Source organism: Pelodiscus sinensis, chromosome 3 (assembly GCF_049634645.1).
Source record: "Pelodiscus sinensis isolate JC-2024 chromosome 3, ASM4963464v1, whole genome shotgun sequence".
NCBI lineage: Eukaryota > Metazoa > Chordata > Testudines > Trionychidae > Pelodiscus > Pelodiscus sinensis.
The window spans coordinates 180,555,413-180,576,184 of NC_134713.1; the positions used below are offsets into that span (position 1 = coordinate 180,555,413).

General features: G+C 43.9%; 1 protein-coding gene across 3 annotated transcripts in view; it reads right to left on the minus strand.

Annotated features, from left to right (window-relative positions):
- Nucleotides 1-6,863: 6,863 nt before the first annotated feature.
- Nucleotides 6,864-20,772, minus strand: part of XPO1 (exportin 1) — a 70,193-nt gene continuing 56,284 nt past the window's right edge. For all 3 annotated transcript variants that reach the window (XM_075925550.1, XM_075925549.1, XM_075925551.1), the window contains 9 exons: nt 19,273-19,407; nt 18,396-18,579; nt 13,965-14,071; nt 13,492-13,686; nt 11,873-12,041; nt 9,148-9,282; nt 8,895-9,054; nt 8,721-8,817; nt 6,864-7,897 (listed from right to left, as the gene is read on the minus strand). In XM_075925550.1, coding sequence (XP_075781665.1) covers nt 7,751-7,897; nt 8,721-8,817; nt 8,895-9,054; nt 9,148-9,282; nt 11,873-12,041; nt 13,492-13,686; nt 13,965-14,071; nt 18,396-18,579; nt 19,273-19,407 — 1,329 coding nt within the window. In that variant the 3' untranslated portion in view covers nt 6,864-7,750. The remainder of the gene's footprint in view (nt 7,898-8,720; nt 8,818-8,894; nt 9,055-9,147; nt 9,283-11,872; nt 12,042-13,491; nt 13,687-13,964; nt 14,072-18,395; nt 18,580-19,272; nt 19,408-20,772) is intronic.

A 20,772-nucleotide genomic window follows, 5' to 3' on the forward strand; every position in this document is an offset into this window, starting at 1 on the left:
GAGAGGAGGGAGGGGCCCGGGACAGGCATGCCGACGGTTGGGAGTGGTGCCGTGAAGTCTCCGACCCCAGAGAAGGAGGCAGCTGACCTTGCCACTGATGGTAGGCTCAGGGGATCCAAAAGGGCCACTGCGGGTGCGGAGGCCACGTTTGCTGAGTGTGGTCCCTGCAATGTCTGGACCTGGACCTGTGGGCCGAGGATGCTCCCAAAGACCCCGATCAGATGGAGACAGCATCCGAGTCTGAGGAGTAATCAGACTCGGGCCAGGGTAGAGCCGAGGAAGAATGCGGGGCAAACTTGGCCATGGATTCAGGCTTACCCGCATGGGTACGGCGGGGCACCAGGGGACCCATGCCCGGTGCCAGGAGGCCCGCTGACTATTGCGGCACCGGGGTGCTCAGGCCCAGTGCCGATTGCGTCACCAGCAGTTGCGGCACCGGGGTGGCCCAGGCCCGGTGCCGGTTGAGTTGCCAGCAGCTGCAGCCCTGGGGTGATCAGGCTTGGTGCCGGCTGAGTTGCCGCCATTGGCTGTGGCACCGGGGTGCTCAGCCCTGGTGCTGGTTGAGTTGTGGCCAGCGGTTGCGGCACCGGAGTACCCAGGCCCGGTGCCGGAAGAGACCACTGCGTCTATGCCGGTGCAGATGAAGGCACGGAGACGGATGCCGGCTCCTGGGTGACCTCCATGGAGGAGAGAGGTGTCTGAGTGGACGCCACATGGCTACGGAGATACGGCATCAGTACCGCCAGGCAGGGGGCTGGCAAGGAGCTCATCTGCAGTGAAGTTTGCGCATGACTGGACGCTACCTGAGACTGACGGCTCAGCGTCGAGAAGGGTGCCGAAGTAGAGATCGGTACTGACCCCACATGGGGTGGTCCCGATGCATAAGTCACCTTAGCATGCTGACCTGGGCCATGGGGGGCAAAGCCATAGCCAGCCGAGCCTCCGACGATGGTGACCTCGACCCTTCCGAATCAACTGACGAAGGAGGGGAGGTCGTGAGGCTAATAAGGTGCTGCGGCGCTTCAAACGTGTCCAGCGTGGACAGGCGGTGTGAAGGCAGGCGACCAGGACTATCGAGTCCTCCTCGACACCGACGGTGCGCTGGAGGAGATACGTGCACCGGTGAGCCCGCACCACGGTGCCCAACCGAAGTTAGCTTCTTTGAAGGGGACCTTCCGCGGGACTTCTTCCCCCTCTTGGATGGAGGAGAGTGAGACCGGTGCAGAGACGCCAATGCAGTGTGCCGGTGTGGAGCCTCCCGCATGGAAGCCGGTGCATTGCGCACCGCAGGTTGCTCCGGCGGCACCAGTTGAAGCGCTGTCTCCATGAGGAGAAGCTTCAGGCGGGAAACCCTTTCTTTTCTGGTACGGGGCTTAAAGGACTTACAGATCTTACAGGCAATAGCCAGATGAGCCTCACCCAAGCACTTAAGGCAACTGTCGTGTGGGTTGCCCCTGGGCATAAACTTCCTGCAGTCAGCGCACGTCTTGAAGCCTTGTGGCCCTGGCATTCCTTACCCCCAAGGGGGAAGGAACAAAACAAAGAACTTAACTATCTAACTACAAGAACTATTTACAAGCCACTGTGAGAACGGGAGCCATTAACTAAGAAACTAAGAGAGATAGAGACGCTCCAACGACCGTCACTGCGGTAAGAAGGAACTGAGGTGGGGCAGCGCCGGCAGGGGTACTTATGCCCCGCCATGGCGGTGCAACTCCAGGGGGCGCCCTGCCGGTGCTATGGGTACCGCTAGGGAAAACGCTCCGAAAGACACGGTGCGCACACCTACTTCAAATGGACATGAGCAACCACTCGAAGTAGTAGTATTGTTATATGAAAATGTATTCTGAAGGTCGAGGGCTGTGAACCAGTCCCCCTTGTGCAGTGCAGGTATAATTGTTTCTAGTCACATTCTGAACCTATTGTGTACAAACTTTTTGAGCTTCCTGAGATCCAAAATGGGCCTTCAAACCCATTTTCTTGGCAGTTAAGTAGTTGGAATAAAACCCTCTTCCTTGAAATTCTGCATGGACCAGGTCCACTGCTCCTAAGCTGAGCAGTTTTTGCACCTCCACTCATAGAAGGGCTCGAGAGAGTGATCCCTGAAGAGAGTAGGGGAGCACAGAAATGAAGGGGATGGCATAGCCGATATTGATCATCTCAAGGATCCACTTGTCCACAGTCACGAGGGCCCACTGATGACAAAAGGGCCTCAGACAGAAGTGGAAAATAGGGGTGGAATGCACTGGATCACGGGGGTGATTGCTCAGACCCTCAACTACATCTTCAAATTTGCTGCTTGGACATAGTGGATTGGTTGATGGAAGACTAGTTGTGTTGTGCCCTCCTTCTGTTGGACTGTTTGGGTCGGATTATACGGTCTCTGCTGCTGTCTCTGGTAGTTGATATCTCTTGGTTTCTGATATGGTTTGTACCTGCACCTCCTATAAGTGGTGTGTACATGCCTAAGGTTTGCAGTGTGGTGCTGGAGTCCTTCACTGAATGGAGGACGTCGTCTGTCTTGGCCGCAAAGCATTGATTCCTGTTGAACAGGAGGTCTTCTGCCTTCGTCTGCAGCTCCCTTTGGACTTCGTAAGATCGTAACCATGAAGCTCTGTCCATGACCATCACACTTGCTGTAGCCCTGGCTTCCACATCCATTGATGTCTAAAGGGCTTTTTGTGCTATTGATTGGCATGTCAAAGTTTGCCTATTATTCCTGTTCCGCGGTTGCTCCTGTCAATGTCTCGGCATGTACCTCTCTGCTATGGAGGTTGAGGTCCGAATGGCTGCCTCTGGGTTGCCAGAGCGTGCATCTCCAGTGACTTCATAGTAGCCCTATACTCTTTCAAAGAATGGAGCTTTGAGTCAGTTTGCTCCAAAAATAAGCTCCTTCTCCGGAAGGGAAGGTCCTGCAGGGTCTGTTGGATGTCTGGTGGCAACCCCAATGACTGAAGGCATGAAGACTAGACAATAACTATCCCTGAACACGGTTCTCACTACTAAATCAGCCAAAACGAGAGGCCTGCAGAGAGGGTCTGGCTATTGTTCTGCTCTCTTACATAAGCACTAGAGATGGTAATTTGCTAGTTGAGTAGTTGATAGAATTTCCATTGACTACTCGACTAGTCAAACACTTCCACAGTCCACCTTTGAAATGTACAAGAGTCTGCGCTGGGGACTTTGTACAGTTCAAAGCTGGCACGCTGCATGGAACCCGGGGACAGCAGGGACTCCCCAGCTGATCCTGGGCCCCAAGTGGCACTGCCACTTTGAAATGCTGTGAGGAGCCTGACACCAGGTTTCCCGCGACATTCAAAGTGGCAGCACCGCACAGAGCAGACGACTCAAAAGCAGAAGCGCTGCAGGGAGCCTAAAGTACCCCCCCCCCCTTTTGTGTCTCCATCTGATAGACACAGCAAGGGGAATGGAATGACTAGTTGACTATCCTGTCAACTATCCAATAAGCATTTTCTTATCTGATAGTCGACTAGTCATTTTTATCCCTAATAAGCACCAATAACTTCTGCCTGGAATCTGGAGGAAGGAGTTCACTGAGCTTGGCCATCACCTTCCATGACTTGTAGGAATACTTGCTGATTTACTACCCTCAAATGGAGGCTCCAGCTGAGTATATCTTTTCGCAAGAGGTTAAATTTCTTGGCCTCCTTGACCTTATGCGCTAGTGCTTGTTGACCATGTCTCTCCACCAGGGAGGAGGGATGGTGGTGCAAGAAAAGGAATTCATTACTCTTAGGGTATGTCTAAACTACAGGGCTCCATCGACAGAGCCATGTAGATTTGTTGTTTTGGCAAAGTCAAATGAAGCCGCGATTTAAATGATCGCGGCTTCATTTAAATTTACATCAGCTGATCAGCTGTTTGTCCGCTCAGCGCGCTAGTCTGGACGCTCCCCTGCCGACATCAAAGCCCTTTGTCGGCAGCCCCAGTAAACCTCATCCCACGAGGAATAACGGGGATGCCGACAAAGGGCTTTGATGTCGGCAGGGGAGCCTCCAGACTAGTGCGCTGAGCGGCCAAACAGCTGATCAGCTGTTTGTCGGCTCAGCGTGGCAGCTATGTAAATTTAAATGAAGCCGTGATCATTTAAATCGCGGCTTCATTTGACTTTGCCTATGTGTCTAATGTACATGCCTCTGACGACAGAGGCATGTAGTCTAGACACAGCCTTAGAGAGCACAAATTACCTCCTCTCCACACCTTTTGCTGTGGGTTGTATGGAGACTGGCACTGCCGATTATAAAGACCATCCAGGCTCATTATAATTCAGTGTGGCAAATACCACACAAAGAATCTTCTTGGGTTAAAATGTCCACCTTAGTATCCTTCAACTTTTGGACTTCCTCCACTGGAAGACTGATTGTGTGCCACCATCTCAAGAGCTCCTGGTACACCCAATGATTGACCAGTGGAGGTCCTGCCATTACCTTATCTGGGGAGGATAAAGAGTCTGAAGGTGGTAATGGGTCTGGAAATGGCGTGGGATGCTCTTCATCTTGCCCATCTCCCACTCCCCGGATGAGGTCTCCTGCATAGAAGCGGGACCTGGAGCCTCTGTGGGTACGATGCTCTCTTGCGAAGGTCAAGAGACGGTCACTAAAGGGGTTCTTGAGGGTCACCTGTCCCTTTGGGGATCTGGAGCAGTGATGAGTAGATGCCACCAACTGCAATATTCTGGATACACCTTGGGCTTTATGGTAAGGACAGGGAGTTCAAAATGATCACTGCATTGGAGAGGGCCATTAAGACTGCCACAGCACCAGAGGGTCTCTTCTATATCTGTGGTTCTGACTCCTATGGAAGTACAGAGAAATCACATCTGACATGGATGCTGCTGCTGAAGACCATGGCAGTACTGAAGAGACAAGTGTTGGCGCTGTGATGGGAAGTGGTGCCGCGAAAATTGTGACAAACTGTGCCAGCAGAGGCGAGGTTTCTAGAGATGAACAGGCCAACCTACCATGGTGCTGATCTGCAGACTAAGGGTGCCTTAGCATAGCTAGCCTACCTCTATGGACTGTGGTGCTCTTGGCAGTGCTGGTGACTTGTCCCGCAACAAAGATGCTTCCATCTCTGAAATCTCTATGAAGTCCCTTGTGGCCTTGTATATGTCCAGTGGGGACTTCGGTCGCCTGGCGATAAGCTGCGCACTGGATTAAACAGTGCCTGCACTGGCACCAAAGGCAACGGCGTCTCCTGGTGAGCCTTGTGTACAGAATTTTTCTTGTCCTGCACCAGGTCCTGGTAGGGATGAGTCTTATGTGGAGAGTGTCCTCTACCCTACTTATGGCTGTGCAGCACTGGAGATGTCGAACGGTGCCTGGGTGCCGATGGTTTCAGCTCTGGTAAGCTTCAACACCAAGAATCTTTAGCAGTGCCCTTTTTCAGCACGGTCTTTGTGTACTGAGGCCAGTGCATTGCAAACCAAACTCGCTCCTGGTATTGACCTGTCTGATGTTGATTTCAGAACCACCTTTATTAGGAGTTGCTGGAGCCGAAACTCAGTCCTCTCTCATATGGGGCTTGAACCCCTTGCAAATCTTGCACTTTTCTGTCCAGTGTTCTCCCAGACACCTGCGACACAAATCATGCAGATCACTGTTTGGCATAGGTCACTTGCAAACAGTGCAAAATTTAAACCTCAGACATTCGGCATGCCTTAGTACCCTGGAAGGACAAAATGTGTGATCACAGCCACCTGCTCCTAACTACTGTCTAACTAACCAACTATAGCATTATAGAACTAAACTAGAACGTATGCTAGGAACTAGAAGCTTGCCTAAGCAAGATTGCTAAAAGTTCAAACACTATCAGGAGGGTAAGAAGGAAGTGAGGGAGGATCAGGGTCGGCAGTGGTATATCAGGGCTGGATATAGGGCACCACTCTAGGTGGTCTCCACAGATGACCCAACAGGAGCTGCTAGAGGAAAAAGTTTCTGATGCTTGTGTACAAGGCAGACGCACACCTGATTGGAATTGACATGAACAAGCACTCCAAGAAGAGCTACTGAATACTGGTTTTGATACTGTCCCCATCCAGCATTAATAGCTTAGGTTGGCAGTATTTGTGTTGCCAAATGTTCTGCACATAGGTATATATCTGCCTTTATTAGTACTAGGCAAAGGAATCAAGCAATCAAAACTTTCTTAAGCATAACTGTGGGGAAAATGCCCAGACCCACAGAAACATTTTGGTTATGTTCCATGTAGACACCAGCTGACTAATGAACTTTAATTTGATTTGAAAATAAATGCACAATACAAAAAAAGTAACTACAGTATTCAAATTTTATATAAAAAAGGATCACACTAAATCAACTAACCTCATTTCCTTCACAACTACACATGAATGTTGTATTTTTGTATGATTGTGACAGTCCTACTACTGCAAACCAGATGAATGCAAGTTATCCTAAGAATCAAGATAAACAGTTTGGACTGATATACAGAAAGTTATTCCTTTGTTAGAAAGAAAAGGAGAAATATTAGAGAGGGAAAGCTAGACTGTCAAATCAAGGAGTTTCATTTTCTTGCCTTTGGTCTCACTACTTTGTATATTTTGAATTAAATTACAAAAATGTAGGTGAAAAATAGTTTAATATTGTTCAGACCTGCTGATCCTAGCCTAGTCACAAAATCAGAAATCTCATTTTGAACTTCTACCTGAAAACACAAGTGTAAGTTCTTCTTGAATAGCTTTTGTATATTAAAGTTTGCCACTGCAATTACAGGAGCATTTATCTAGCCTGATAATCATCTTCTATGGGATTATGTTTTCTACACAATCATTGATGTCATCACTGCATTTTTATCCAATAAAAGATAAGCCAAAAGAAGGAAAATAAATGTAAACCAATTTTATTTTGCTTTTAAGTAGTGTTCTTAAAGCACTACAGCATGGTAAACAATGTAAATTAGTATAAGTCATCTCAAAAGCCAGAGTTCTCTTTTTATGAGTTGTTAAAAAGATGCAGCCTATTCTAACAGGATAAATATTTTAACCATTTCACTTCGAGTTAATGAAGGCTCACAAATGAGCAACACTCCTCATTGAGGAAAACAAAAAGCTGTTGTCGACAAAGCGACAGCACACACACAAAAACAAAAGAACTGTGTAAAAATAACTAACTGTACTGTGTTCCCATACTCTTTTGAAGTTGCTTTACAATGGGATGATATGCACATGATCTTGCTGCAAACTTGTCATATTACTTGCAAATACATGTAGCCTAGCCTTACCATTCAGTCCAAAAGCTGTTAACTGTTCAGGTAATGCAGCACTATACTTCTCTGCTTAACAATCAACTCAATTTGTTTTTACTCATTACCTTCTCTTCTAGACTGCAGGCAGGCTAGAAAGAAAATGATCCCCTCATTAAAAATTAGTACTCTTACAGGAAAAGTATGTAATTTTGCAATAGCCTTAACAAGTTATGTTTTGCCTCTCTTTTCCTCTTAGCCACAAAATGGGCATGAAGTAATTTTTTAAAATGCCTTAATTCTCAACTTCATGCAAATCTAAATAAAGATGACCAAAACAAAAGCTTAAACAATGGAAGGATATTTCACAGAAAATTTCTTATACAAAAAACACATAAGAAAAAGGGCCACTAGGTGACATTTTAATTTACAAATTGGCATCATTTTGGTCAATATCCAAGTGCTGTTTTCTTCTACCACAACAAAGCAGCTGTACAGAAAGAAAACTGCATAACTGGTTTTAAACATTTTAATCACACATTTCCTCAGGAATTTCATGTGGATTAAGGATGCCAGGGACAGACATCTGAAGCTTATGTTTTTCCTCCTGAGCCTGTCGAAGGGCTGTTTCTCTTTCTTCCAGGAATAAATCTGATGTGTCTTCACCTGCAAATTCCTACACAAATGAAGTAGATTAGTTAATTCAATGTAAATATTTTAAACTTAAAAAAAAGCAGCTTCCAAAATCCAGACATTTATATATAAAAAACACGAAAATAATTTTGCACAACACTGTCAGAACCAGAGTTGAAAAAATATTTTTCTTATGCAACAGTTGCGGCAACTAAAACCTAAATCAATGTAAGGAATACAGCACCCTACATTTTTTTATTTTCACTAATACCAGCTTTGTGTTTTGAGGCTCATGTTTTGTGTGGCTCGTCTTTTGGGTCTCATTCAAATGTAGGATTACAACATCAAAATATTAGAACCTGAATCCATGTTGTAATTCTATTTAGGATATTTTACTGGGGAATACGCTTTCCTTATCTCTTGAATGCCAACTTTTAGCTCTACTTTTAAAAAATAGCTAGGTGTAAATAGCAGCTTATGATGCACATGAAAGGCAAACTAGAAGATCTAGTGGTCCCTTCCGGCCTTAAACTATTCCAAAACCAGAGTGGCAGCATGGGCTCTGTTTAGAAGTGGGCTTACTATGTATTTCCCAGTTTGGAATGATTCATAGCTACACAGAAAATCATAGTGTATATCAATCTGTTCTCTTGGTGTAAGTAGTCTAAGCCCACAGGCATTCATTCCTCTGCACCCTTAAGTAAGTGGCAAACAGTCAAGACTGTGGCCCCACAACTTTGAGATGGTGAATTATGAAAGCATGCTGTTCTGTTGCATGACTTTTCACAAGTCATGAACCAGGCTCTACCATTCCGAACATCTCATTCAACCGTTATTGAACATTTACACCGATATTGCAAACATACCTTAATTTGGACCAGGAAATCCCGAAGGTGTTCCTTGAAGGCAGGAATATCCTGATTTAAACTGAAGAGTCCTGTTACAAATAGCTTAACCTGTGCACTAATATTAAAAATACCAATTAGTACATGGGAAACAGGAACTATGACAAAAAAATTCAAGTGTCATAACACACTTACTCTTGTAGATGAGGAAATGCAGATTTAAGAAGATTAGCAACGTATTCCTGAATAAACATTTGGTTGTTCACTGGATTTCCAGGGTTTAAAGGTGTACTTATTTTTCCTTCTTCTACTAAATTGAACATGTATGCAAGAATTGATGCATGCATTGTTAAACCTGCAAATGTGAAAAAGAAATGAAATTACATTAGATTCCTTTATTGTTTAATGATTGTTGTACTATTTCCCTCAACCTTTAGCACACTCTTACCAGCAGTATGTGAAGTGTCTGTTACAACAGAAAAAATATGCTGAAGAATGTCACAGAAGTAAGTCTGATAAAAACTCTGAGCAGCAGCCTCTTCTTGCGCAACATTTTGTAATAGAGTATAAAGTATCTGAAGACCTGAAAGAAAGCAAAATGGTGAAGGTAAAGAAAACTTTTACATCAGCTTTCCTTTCTAGAAAAACTGCATATATTTAAGATGTTCAGATTTGTGCATAGAGAAATCTGACCTAGGCAAAATCATGAGATCCCATCCTTAACTACTTGAAAAAATGCCTGGAAAATCTTTTACCATCAGGGTTCCTGATAAGCTGTGAAGCAACACAGCCCCACAACTGCTTAATCAGGCCCACCCAGTCAGGAAGCTCCACGCAGCTTAGAGGGAACCTTGGTTGCCATATTCTTGTGTATTTTGTGCTTAGTTATGATTACTATCAAAATCTCATACCCTTACCAAACACAAACCATCCATCTAAGTCCTACCTTGGCTGTGACAGTATATGTTTACATTGCAATTTCTCTATATATTCTAGAGTGCATCTGTCTGTGAGCCCATTTGTTCATGAACTTCTAAATAGTAAGAGCTAGGGCCACCAAATTAGGTTTGCAGTTTCCTCTTCTTCTAACTTCACTGAGTAAGTAACCCCTCTGCCCCAAATCCTTCCCCTCCTTGGCTGCACTGCTGAGGGAGAGGGGGAAAGGCCCCTGGCAGGCGGGCAGGGAGGCCTGGGGGAAGGTGGGAGGAGGACCTGGGGTGGAAGAACAGGTCCCTGATGAGTAGGGGAACTTGGGGGGACGAGGAGAAGAGGAGGAGGAGAGATCGGGTCCCTGCCTCCAGTGTCCTGCACCTCCAACCCCACCCCTCGGCCCTGCCCTGAAGGACCCAGGCAATGCCAAGTAAGTCTGCTAGTAATCATATAAAAGTAGATCAAGTAAAGCTGATTGGAATTTTCTGGCATCTAAATGTTTTACAAAAACAGTTAGATTTAGTCCAACTTCCAATGGAATCCAGATTTCTTGCAGTTTACCCACCCAGCTTCTCCACACACAAAGCTTCTAAGGGCTGCAGTTCTGGGGGCAACCTGCCAGGGATACTTGCTGGAGTCAGGAATCTCATGGCTTATAGGGCCAGTTGTATTCCCGACTCTAGGAGCTGAATAACCTTAGGAGGCCTGGCTCCTAAACTCCACAGCCCACCTATTGGTCTGAGGCACAGCTGGTGCTCTCAGGATTCCTTTTAGCTCACCATATGGGCTTGATAGGGGCTTAGAAACTTCAGCACCAGGAATCTCTAAGTCTCCATTCCCTGGCTCCCTATCAACTGAGCTACCAAGGACCTAGATGCTTCCAGGCTCCCCACATGGCAAGTTACAGCAGAGCCAGGAACCTTGGAAGCCATGATAGCTACAGACTGAAAAGGACAATTCTTGTCAGGTTCACTGCTGCCCTGAAAACTGACTAGACTCCTGTCATTTTAGATCCATAGCACTCATGGTTCCAGATTCATATTTTGTTTTAGAAAGATCACATTTTGCTGTTCAAAAAAATACATTTCATTTCTGCAAAAATCTCAAGTTTTTGGGCTTTCCATTCTGATTTGGAATGATAAAAAAAAATTAAAACCAGTAATTTTTGCACAACTGAAATTTGGTTCCCACTCAGCTCTACTGCTAAACAGCATCACTAACATTGCAAAAGTGGCAAATATGAAACCCCCTCCACAATCACTGCTTGACTACAACTTTAAACAAGTATCTAACTTGAGGATTGTTCTCAAATAAGACATCATCAGACTTTGCCTCTAATGTTCCCTTTAATCTTTTCCATTTATGTGCAGATTTTTTCTATTCATGTGTGGAATAATTGTTTTCTATGTGCACTGAGGCATGTGTAAATGTGCATCACCAGTATAAAAAATAAAAAATTAGTTGAGAGCACTCGGCTAATCAACTGAGCATCATTTGAAACTAAGCATCATTTGAATCTCTCCTAAGTGTCCATCCAAACGCTCAGCATGTAGGGAACACTGCTTGCCTCTATGTCTACACAGCAGGATGCATTGCCTAAAAACAGAGAGAAGTTGAAGGTCTGCTACCTTTCCAGTGTATTTGAAAGTACCTGGATAACCCCAGCTTCTATGGGCATCTCCCCCTTCCTGAGGGCCCCTTGTCTAGTCCCAATATGGGTGTCTCCTAATAGGATTTTCTTCTTGTTGAAAGCTGGGAAGGTAGTGAGCCACAGGAAAGGGAGCCATCAAGAAGAACGAGTACCCTCTCTTGGCTATAGGAGACAACCTGCATTCAAATATTTATACCCCTAGACATACAGCAGAAGCCTGCAAAAGTAATGACTAATGGAAAATACTGATACAATATAGCAATACCACCCCTCCACATATTATCCTCATTATTCAAGGTGTGCAATTGGCCAGCTTATCATATACTCCCTCAAAATATAGTAGAGTGTAGAGAGATGTTGGGATTTATGGATTTTTTTAAACCATGTGCCATTGGTTAACCTACATGGTTACATGCCAGTGGGCTTATAAGCCAGCTCCTGCCTGCACCCCCGCATAGCTGCCCCAATCAGTTTTTGAACAGGCTCCCCACATGCACTGCAGTAACCACACTGAAAAAATTCAGCAGTTCACATTTACAGAAAACCCCGCTGGTACAGTGTACATTTAAAAATACAGCTAAACTCTATTCACCTGTATCTGCAACATTTCTCATTGTATGTTTGAAAGCCCAAATAATAGAATCCAAAACAAGTTTGAACTGTGCAGGTGGAATGGCCAGGAATGCTGGAAAGCAGTGAGAATTTACTGCCTGGAGTAGTAAGAAAAAGTTTGTTCTATGTTCAGGATACTCTTCAAAGTCCTAAAAAGAGAAATACACAATGAAATTCCAAGTTACGCAAGCAGCTCGCTATCAGCTATCACCATAACAAAAATCTGATCCAGTAACACCAGGACAGCATTTTTCTTTTTAAATAAATGTATGAAAAGTATTAACAATTTCAGGACAGCAGATAATACAATGCTTTTTGATTTATCTGACAGTCTTATGTTCTGATGAGTTAACCAAATTGGATTAACAATCAAGCCACAATTCTACTGTAATTAGCATGTAAGAATTATGCAAGACATTCACATACAGGTTGCACTTCTGAAATCTGGAACTCTCTGGCTCAGCAACCGGACCATGGATGCTCCTAGACCAGAGAGCCCAGGAGCCTAATGGCAGGAGGGCCAGCAGCTCAGCCCAAGTAAGGGCAGGAGGTGCCCTGGGCAGTAGGATCAGCAGCCTGGCTGAAGGCAGTGCTAGACCGGGGCTGGGGCCCTGCAGCAACCCCATGGCAGGAACCAGAGCCTGTGCTTGTGCTGCCCAGAGAGCCATCAGCAGCTAAACTGGGGGTGGGAGAGGGTGAGGCCATGTGCAGCTTGCCAGCAATAGGCAATGAACTTGAGGGCTGATGGCAGGAGACCTCCCCATGTCCAGCAAATACTCTCATTCGGGAGCGGTCCGGTCCCAACGATGCTGGACCAGGGAGGTCCAATGTGTGTGAGATTTTCTTCTCAAAACCTACATTAAGTAATTTCAAAATAAACCATACAAAAACTCTAACCCCTTTTCAAAAATTAAGAATTGCCAAGTTTCACAATAGTTTGATAGCCCTAGACAAGGACATACTAATTGTCACTAGAACATGAGCACATGGGCATTTTCCTGCCACTACAGCTGGAGAGGCCAATTTTCAGAGATTTCTCAAACTACAGTGATTTTACTGAGACAGCCATCAAAGGAGCTTATTATTCTGTTTGTGCATACCTTATGGGCACCTGAATCATTACCACACTCAGGGAATAGAACTGACACTGGGTGGTGAATGCGGTAGGTCAATGGAGGGCAACCTGAGACCCATAAGCTATATGCAGCCCACTGGAGTTCTATGTCTGGCCCACAAGACATGTAGATGCTCAGACCCAGCGTTCTCTGACACAGGTCAGTTAATGTAAGTCCCCACTATCCCTAGGTTTATATTGCTGTATAGACATATCATAAGTTTCTCAGCGATTCTAGCCCTTGGCTCCTATACTTGGGAAAGTGCTGTAATACCCTTTATGAATGTTATACTATCACCCATCATGGTCATATCTGTATAATAAGCAGTAGCAACAGGCAACTCCCTAGCGGACTTTGTGGAATGTCTGGCTCTTCTCCCATTTCATAGGAGAACTCTGCTTGGGATCTCTTATTTCGTTGGTTGGTTTTATGTGATATGTTACAGAGACTGTATGTATCCAATGTAAAAGATTAATACACTTACCTTATTGATCATATTCAACGTGCATTCAAAAACAGCATCAAATATCTGAGGTATTTCAGCAGTAATGTGTCCCCCCAATTTATTTACAATGATAGCCATGGTACTGAGTACTTCAGGTTCTCTAGCAGCTGGAACATTTCTCTGATAATCAATGAGAACTGCATCCAACAAAGGAGGAACAAAGTTTTCAGCTACCTAGTGAAGAAAGCAGAACATTGTTAGATATCTAAACAATTGTTTACAATAATTGCAGTGACTCGTTTACAATTATTTCTACCATAGTAATTTTTTCCTAACCAATTTTGTCTTATAGTCCTAAAGTGTACATGGCATGTGTTTAGTGGACCTCCTGAAAATGAATTGCTATGACAAAAGCAGACAGTCTTAATTTTACAATTTTTACAGTAGAATAAAAGTATATTTCTCAGTTTCTTACTTATAAATATTGCAAGTTACTTTAAAAATCCACTTACCATCTGAGGATCGTTGGACCTGCTCACCCAACCAGAAATTAGTTTTAGCGTTTCCCTTTTTACTGTCCTCATACTTCTAATCAAAGGTTGTTTAGTAACCATTTCACCTGAAAATTTTTAAATTGTTAAACTCAGTTTAAAAGGTTTGATATTTGAATTTAATATAAGAAAACTGACTTTACCCAGATTTATTTCATGCTTTTGTCAATCCTATACTTCTTATATAACATTTAGTAGCTCATGTTCTTTGTACATGTCTATCCTAGGCACCAAGTAAACTCTCAATTGTGAAAATATTCCATCATCTCAAATCTCCCTTCCTGTTCATGCAATTCCCCATTTATTTTAGTCTCCTTTTTGCTCTGTCCTCATGGTACAGGTTGTCACAAGAGCAAGCCAAAGGCATTACTAGCAGTTATGTTGTCCCGTTATCTGCTATAGTATACTATCAGTGGCAAGTAGACATGATCAGTTTCCAACTATCATTTCCTCACATTATACTTTCCAACCTATACATACTATGAGAGACATGCTCATGTACATCTGCTCAAACATTTTGTTGCCCTTTTCTCCTATCATTGGGCATCTGTCTAGAGATTACTGGACATCTGCACTACTTACAACTGACTGGAATGGGTTTGCTTAACAATCCGACACACATTCCCCGTTAAGGCCGGAGACCAGGATAATCCCAGTTTGGAATCACACAGTTGTCAATCCAGCACTGCACCCATAAATTAATTATACAAACTTCAAGGGATAACACTCAATTTCTGATTATTGATGATATCACCCTTTTTTTTGGGCACGGACAACTGCAGGCCTTTGAAACAGCATAGAATCAAAGAGCTATTCTCTGGTACTGAAGGCTTCATATAGGTCAGTTGTACAAGCATTCTATAAACATCAAGTACTGCGACTTCACTCACTCTATTTGTGCAAATTCTACTTGTACTATGATAGAATATCAAGCCTTGTGGAAAGATAAAAAAGTGGTGGATTTGGTAAACCTAGACTTTAGTAAAGCATTTGATAAGGTCTTGCATGAACTTCTTATCAATATATCAGGGAAATACAACCTATATGGGGCTACTATAAAGTGGGTGCATAACTGGCTGGATAACTATGCTCTGAGAATGGTTAACAGTTCACAGTCATGCTGGAAGGGCATAAGTGGGGTTCAACAAGGGTCTGCTTTGGGAACAGTTCTGTTCAATATCTTCATCAATGATTTAGATGATGGTATAGAGAGTACAATTATTAAGTTTGCAACGATACCAAGCTGAAAGGAGTTTCAAGTGCTTTGGAAGATAGGGTCATAATTCAAAATGATCTGGAGAAACTAGAGAAATGGTCTGAGGCAAACAGGATGAAGTTTAATAAGAATAAACGCAAAGTACAGTAAAACTCCAATTGTCCAGCATCCAGTGGTCCAGCACTCCCAATAGTCCGGCACCAACCCGGAAGTGCTCCAGCCAGCCGAACAATTGGAGCTGCTGTGAGCCCCATGGGCGCTTGCGGCTAGGAAAGGAAAGGGGAGAAGAGGGGAAGGGGATTATACTCATGACAAGTCTGCTGGGACCCGCACTGCGTCCGGCCGGGGAGTGGGAGGGGAATGGCGCGGCAAAGGGCGAACCCTCCGCTGTTTTGCAGGAAGGCAGGGGAAGCCCCGCGCAGCCGCCAGCAGCAGGCCAGCTGGGGAAACCCAGCCACCGGCCTGCAAGCGGCAGCAGAGGTGAGGGGGCGAGAGCCAAGTCCCTGAACTTGCCCCGTTCTGGCGGCGCGAGGCGTTGCGTCACCGCTGAGAGTTTCCAGGAGGGGAGCGTGCTCCCCACCCCTCCGACTGCAATAGTTATCGCCGAGCAGGGGGGTGAGGAAACTGATGAGCTGCTGCTGAACTGAGCGGCGAACTTGAGGAAGTGGCGGGGCGGAGCAGAGCAGCTAGGGTGCTGCCGGGTTGGTCCGGCAGCGCCACCCCTCACCCCCCTGCTCAGCAATAACTACTGCAGTCTGGGGGGGGGGGGGGAAGAGCCCGCTCCCCTCCCGGAAACTCTCAGCGGCAGAACGGGACCGAGCGCCGCCGGAATGGGGCAAGTTCGGGGATTTAGCTCTCGCCCGCTCACCACCACTGCCACTTGCAGGCCGGCGGCTGGGTTTCCCCAGCTGGCCTGTTGCTGGCTGCTGCGTGGGGCTTCCCCCGCCTTCCTGCAAAATGGCAGAGGGTTCGCCCCTCTTCGCACCGTTCCCCACCCACCCCCCGGATGCACTGCGGGTCCTGGCAGACCCATCACAGCCCCCCGCCGGAATACCTCCTGATACTCCGGCATATCCAATAATCCGGCACCACCTAGGTCCCAAAGGTGCCGGATTGGAAGTCTACTGTACTCCATTAAGAAATAAAAATCAGTTTCACACGGGTACGTCTAGACTGTGTCGCTCTTTCAGGATACTGGAAGTATCCTGAAATAGCAAGAGCAGGTGGTTTTAAAGATGCAGCATTTCCCGATGTAGAAGGTACACTATTCCAGCATCCCTGTAACGAGGGTTAAGAGTTGTTGGAATAGTGCCTTATTTTGAAATCTGGCACTGTCTACACAGTGCCAGATTTCAAAATAAGCTCTTCTGATTTAGACTCAGAATAAGCTATGCAATTTGTGCAGTGCAAATTGCGTATCTTATTCCAACAGAACAGGAAGAGATTCAGGGGCCATAGTCGACAACAAACTAATATGAGTCAGTGTGACAGTTGCAAAAAACCCAAACAAAACCAAACCTCTCCCCCACCCCCACACACACCCCTAACACCACCCCCCACACACCATAATTCTGGTTGTATTAACAGGAGTATTTTGAGCAAGACACGAGAAGTCATTCTTCTGCTCTACTCTACACGGATTAGACCTCAGTTGGAGTATTGTGCCCAGTCTGGGCACCACATTTGAAGAAAGATGTGGAAAAATGTGAGACGGTCCAGAGAAGAGCAACAAAAATGATTACATGCCTAGAAAACATGAGCTATGAGGGAAGACTAAAAGAATTTGGCTCGTTTAGTTTAGAAAAGAGAAGACGGAGGGGACTTGATAGCAGTTTTCAAGTATCTAAAAGGGCGTGACAAGGAGGAGGGAGAAAAATTGTTCTCCTTCGTCTCTGATAAGACAAGAAGCAATGGGCTTAAATTGCAGCAAAGGAGGTTTAGGTTGGACATTAGGAAAAACTTCCTAACGGTGAGGGTAGTTAACATTGAAATAAATTGACTAGGATAGTTGTGGAATCTATCACTAGAGATATGTAAAATAGTGATAGAGATGTAGCCGTGTTAGTCTGGTGTAGCTGAAACAAAATACAGGACTATGTAGCACTTTAAAGACTAACAAGATGGTTTATTAGATGATGAGCTTTCGTGGGCCAGACCCACTTCCTCAGATCAAATAGTGGAAGAAAATAGTCACAACCATATATACCAAAGGATACAATTTAAAAAAAAAATTTTTAAATTGTATCCTTTGGTATATATGGTTGTGACTATTTTCTTCCACTATTTGATCTGAGGAAGTGGGTCTGGCCCACGAAAGCTCATCATCTAATAAACCATCTTGTTAGTCTTTAAAGTGCTACATAGTCCTGTATTTTGTTAGAGATATGTAAGAGCAGGTTGGATAGACATCTATCAGGGGTGATCTAAACGGTGCTTAATCCTGCCATGGGCCAGTGGATTGGACTTGATCTCTCGAGGTCCCTTCCAGTTCTAGTTTTCTATGATTCTATGTGATGGATATGTATATGCCCACTACCAGCATATGGAAGCACTGATTGGTATAGGAGAGATGGAAAAGTCTCTGCTCCATATGGCCCCTGTAAGGGGAAAGCAAGACCTGTTCCCAAACTACTATATCAACCCTTATACCCCCCCTTGAGACACCTTACATATGTTCATATTTAAAAAAAATGCTATGCAATTTTTAACTTTCCAGTAATAACCTTTAATTTCTAAAGTATAGACTTTGAACTTCAGTAAAGATGATTTGTTCGGAAGACAAGAGGCTATTAACAGCAAAATACTAGCTTAATATATTAGCACTTTTCACACAGGATAATTGGTGAATAAATCTGGTTCCGATTTAGAGAAACTATAATTAGCCATATTTTCCAGTGTGCGCTAGGGCTTTTATTTTTATATTTAGGATGAGTTTTAACTTCCACAGATAAACATTTACTGTGTTTTATAATTCCACAGTCCTCCTTATTCATAGACTAACAGTATAATCTCTTTTTCCCATGGAGACAAGAGAAGTTTCAGTATAAAGATGGGTAAGTCCATTATTAATCTGAAAAAGACATTATAAAGTAAGCTATTTCTCATAATAAGTTATTGGTTACAAGAGTAGATGGTACTATTCTTATGTTGTTAGAAATAACATGGAAAAATCTTACCATTAGCCTGAATAGCTGCAGAAATATTTTCACTTAGGCACTTGTACACATTCAGCATATCTAAATAAATTCTTCCAAGCTGAATCACAAAGGGATGTCCAACTGCTTTACATGCTCTTACATTTGTTTTCAGAATACTACCCAGCTGTTTAACTGTTTCAGGATCCTTTAGAATATCAACATTCTAAAGAAAAAATAGTAAGTGAGTTAGTTTTGTTCAGTGAATGAAACGGCTTCTTTTGGTAATTTTTTATGAAATAAAATTCAAGTCATTTTTCATTTTAATTGTTTATCCTATCAATGTCTACATAGCAACTATACTGTTACTCTGGCTCATGACACTTAGCGATAGCAAGAAGAGCAACAGAAAGAAAGTAGAATTATTTCAATATTGCTTTTCTGGAGAAATATCATGTACAGGAGCTGCAGTACAAGTATAACCCTAAAAGAAGGAAGAACATAACAGGGAAAATGGGAGAAGAGACAGCTTGTAGAAGGACAAAAAGAAAAAAAAAGTGAGGAGCAACAGCAGTCCAATGGCAACATAATGTAGAGAACAAAGCTTGTTCCTGCCACAGCAGAGGACTGTATGAGAAAAAAAATAGACTATTACCTTCACAAAAGGGAGGATTGCACTTCAGGGCATAGCTATTAGCAGTGGCTGGAGAAAACAACCCTCCTATCTCTTTGAACACACAATTTAAGCCCCCACACAAGTAAACACCATTTTATATTCTAACAAAACGGCTTAGTTCTTTTAAAGACTATGAAAATGCCAGAACAAGCACAAAATTAAACCACCTTAAACACCAACTATTCAGTAGGTATCTCTGGTAGAACACAAATACTTAGGTTAAACATCTCATAGTGCGCTTACTTTTGTTGCTTGCTGAATTATGCTGTCCCACACTTGATTAGGGAGCAACATATATTTTTCTATCAGATGCTCTTGTACAGTTTGGTCAGTCTGTGCCCCAATCATATATCCAACAGCTTCATAGAATGTATGTACCTGATTTGAATAAGACAAATAAGGTAAGAAGAAAGTTCAGAGGTAAGAGCTCATGTTAAAACAGTATTTCTATATGCAGCCATTCCTAAATTTGTAGTTGTACATGCACAATTTTAAAAAGGCGTTTGTAAAATAATTTGTGTCAATTCTTTTTAACTGAGTCTAGAGGTTTCCAACACACTTTACAAGATTCCACACTTTAAATCAAATATTAAAATACAATATTTTTGAATGTTCGTTGGACTCCATTAAACCATATTCAAACTTCAGAGCCTTTCACAAGGTTTGTTTGCCATTTTCCCAGTTTTATATCAAACTGGGGTATCAAGTGTGAAACAGCAAACAAAGACTGTTGTAACAAATCCTATAAGGCCTGTCAAAGTAGGGGACCTGTTCTACTGACTCAGTAAGCTATATGTTGCTGAGATAATGATATAGTGTACTTATAAGAGAAAATGGAGAAGAAAAAGTATTTTGTTCAGTGCTTTTCCATGCACCTTCATTTATATAAGAATGGTCATTATGGGTCAGACCAAAGGTCCATCTAGCCCACGTCCTGTCGTCTGACAGTAGCCAATACCAGAGAGGGAATGAACAGGTGATCAAGTGATCCATTCCCTGTGGCTAATTCCCAGCTTCTGGCATAGTGAGGCTAGAGATTATCATCCCTGCCTATCCTGGCTAATAGCCATTGATGGATCTATCCTCCATGATTTTATCTAGTTTTCTGAAGTTTTGGACTCCAGTATCCTTGGTAAAGTGTCCTGTAGGCTGACTATGCATTGTATGAAGAAATATTTTCTTCTGTTTTGACTAGCTTCCTACTAATTCATTTGGTGACCCCTTTTTCTTATGCTACAGCCCTCTACTCCTTCCATATCCCCACTCCTTTGCACTTCCCTTCACCTTTCTTTTACATCAGTGGTGGGGAACATTTTTTGGGGTCAGGAGCCACTGACCCACAGAAAAAATGAGTCGGAGGCTGCACACAAATGAGAAGTAAAAAAAGACCAAACCGATGTGGCCCCTGACTGAGCAGGAAAAAGACACTCCACATTTTCCTCACACAGCAAAGCTAGAGGGGCCCAGGCTAGTAGATTTAGTGTGCTGGAGCATCAGCATGGACTCCTCATAGCTATGGGGAAGCCCTGAGCCTCAAGGGCCAGATCTATGCAAGTTGGGTACTGAATTTGGTCCCTGGGCTTAAGTTCCCCATCTCTATTTTACATTCTAGCAGTCTGTCTTACATCCTTATTCTGCATCCCTCACAGAGCCACACTCTGCAAGGCCAAGATGCCTAGAGTCATACCACCTAGTAGTTCTTTAGTACATATTTTCCCTGAATTTGTTTTAGAGTACATTTGG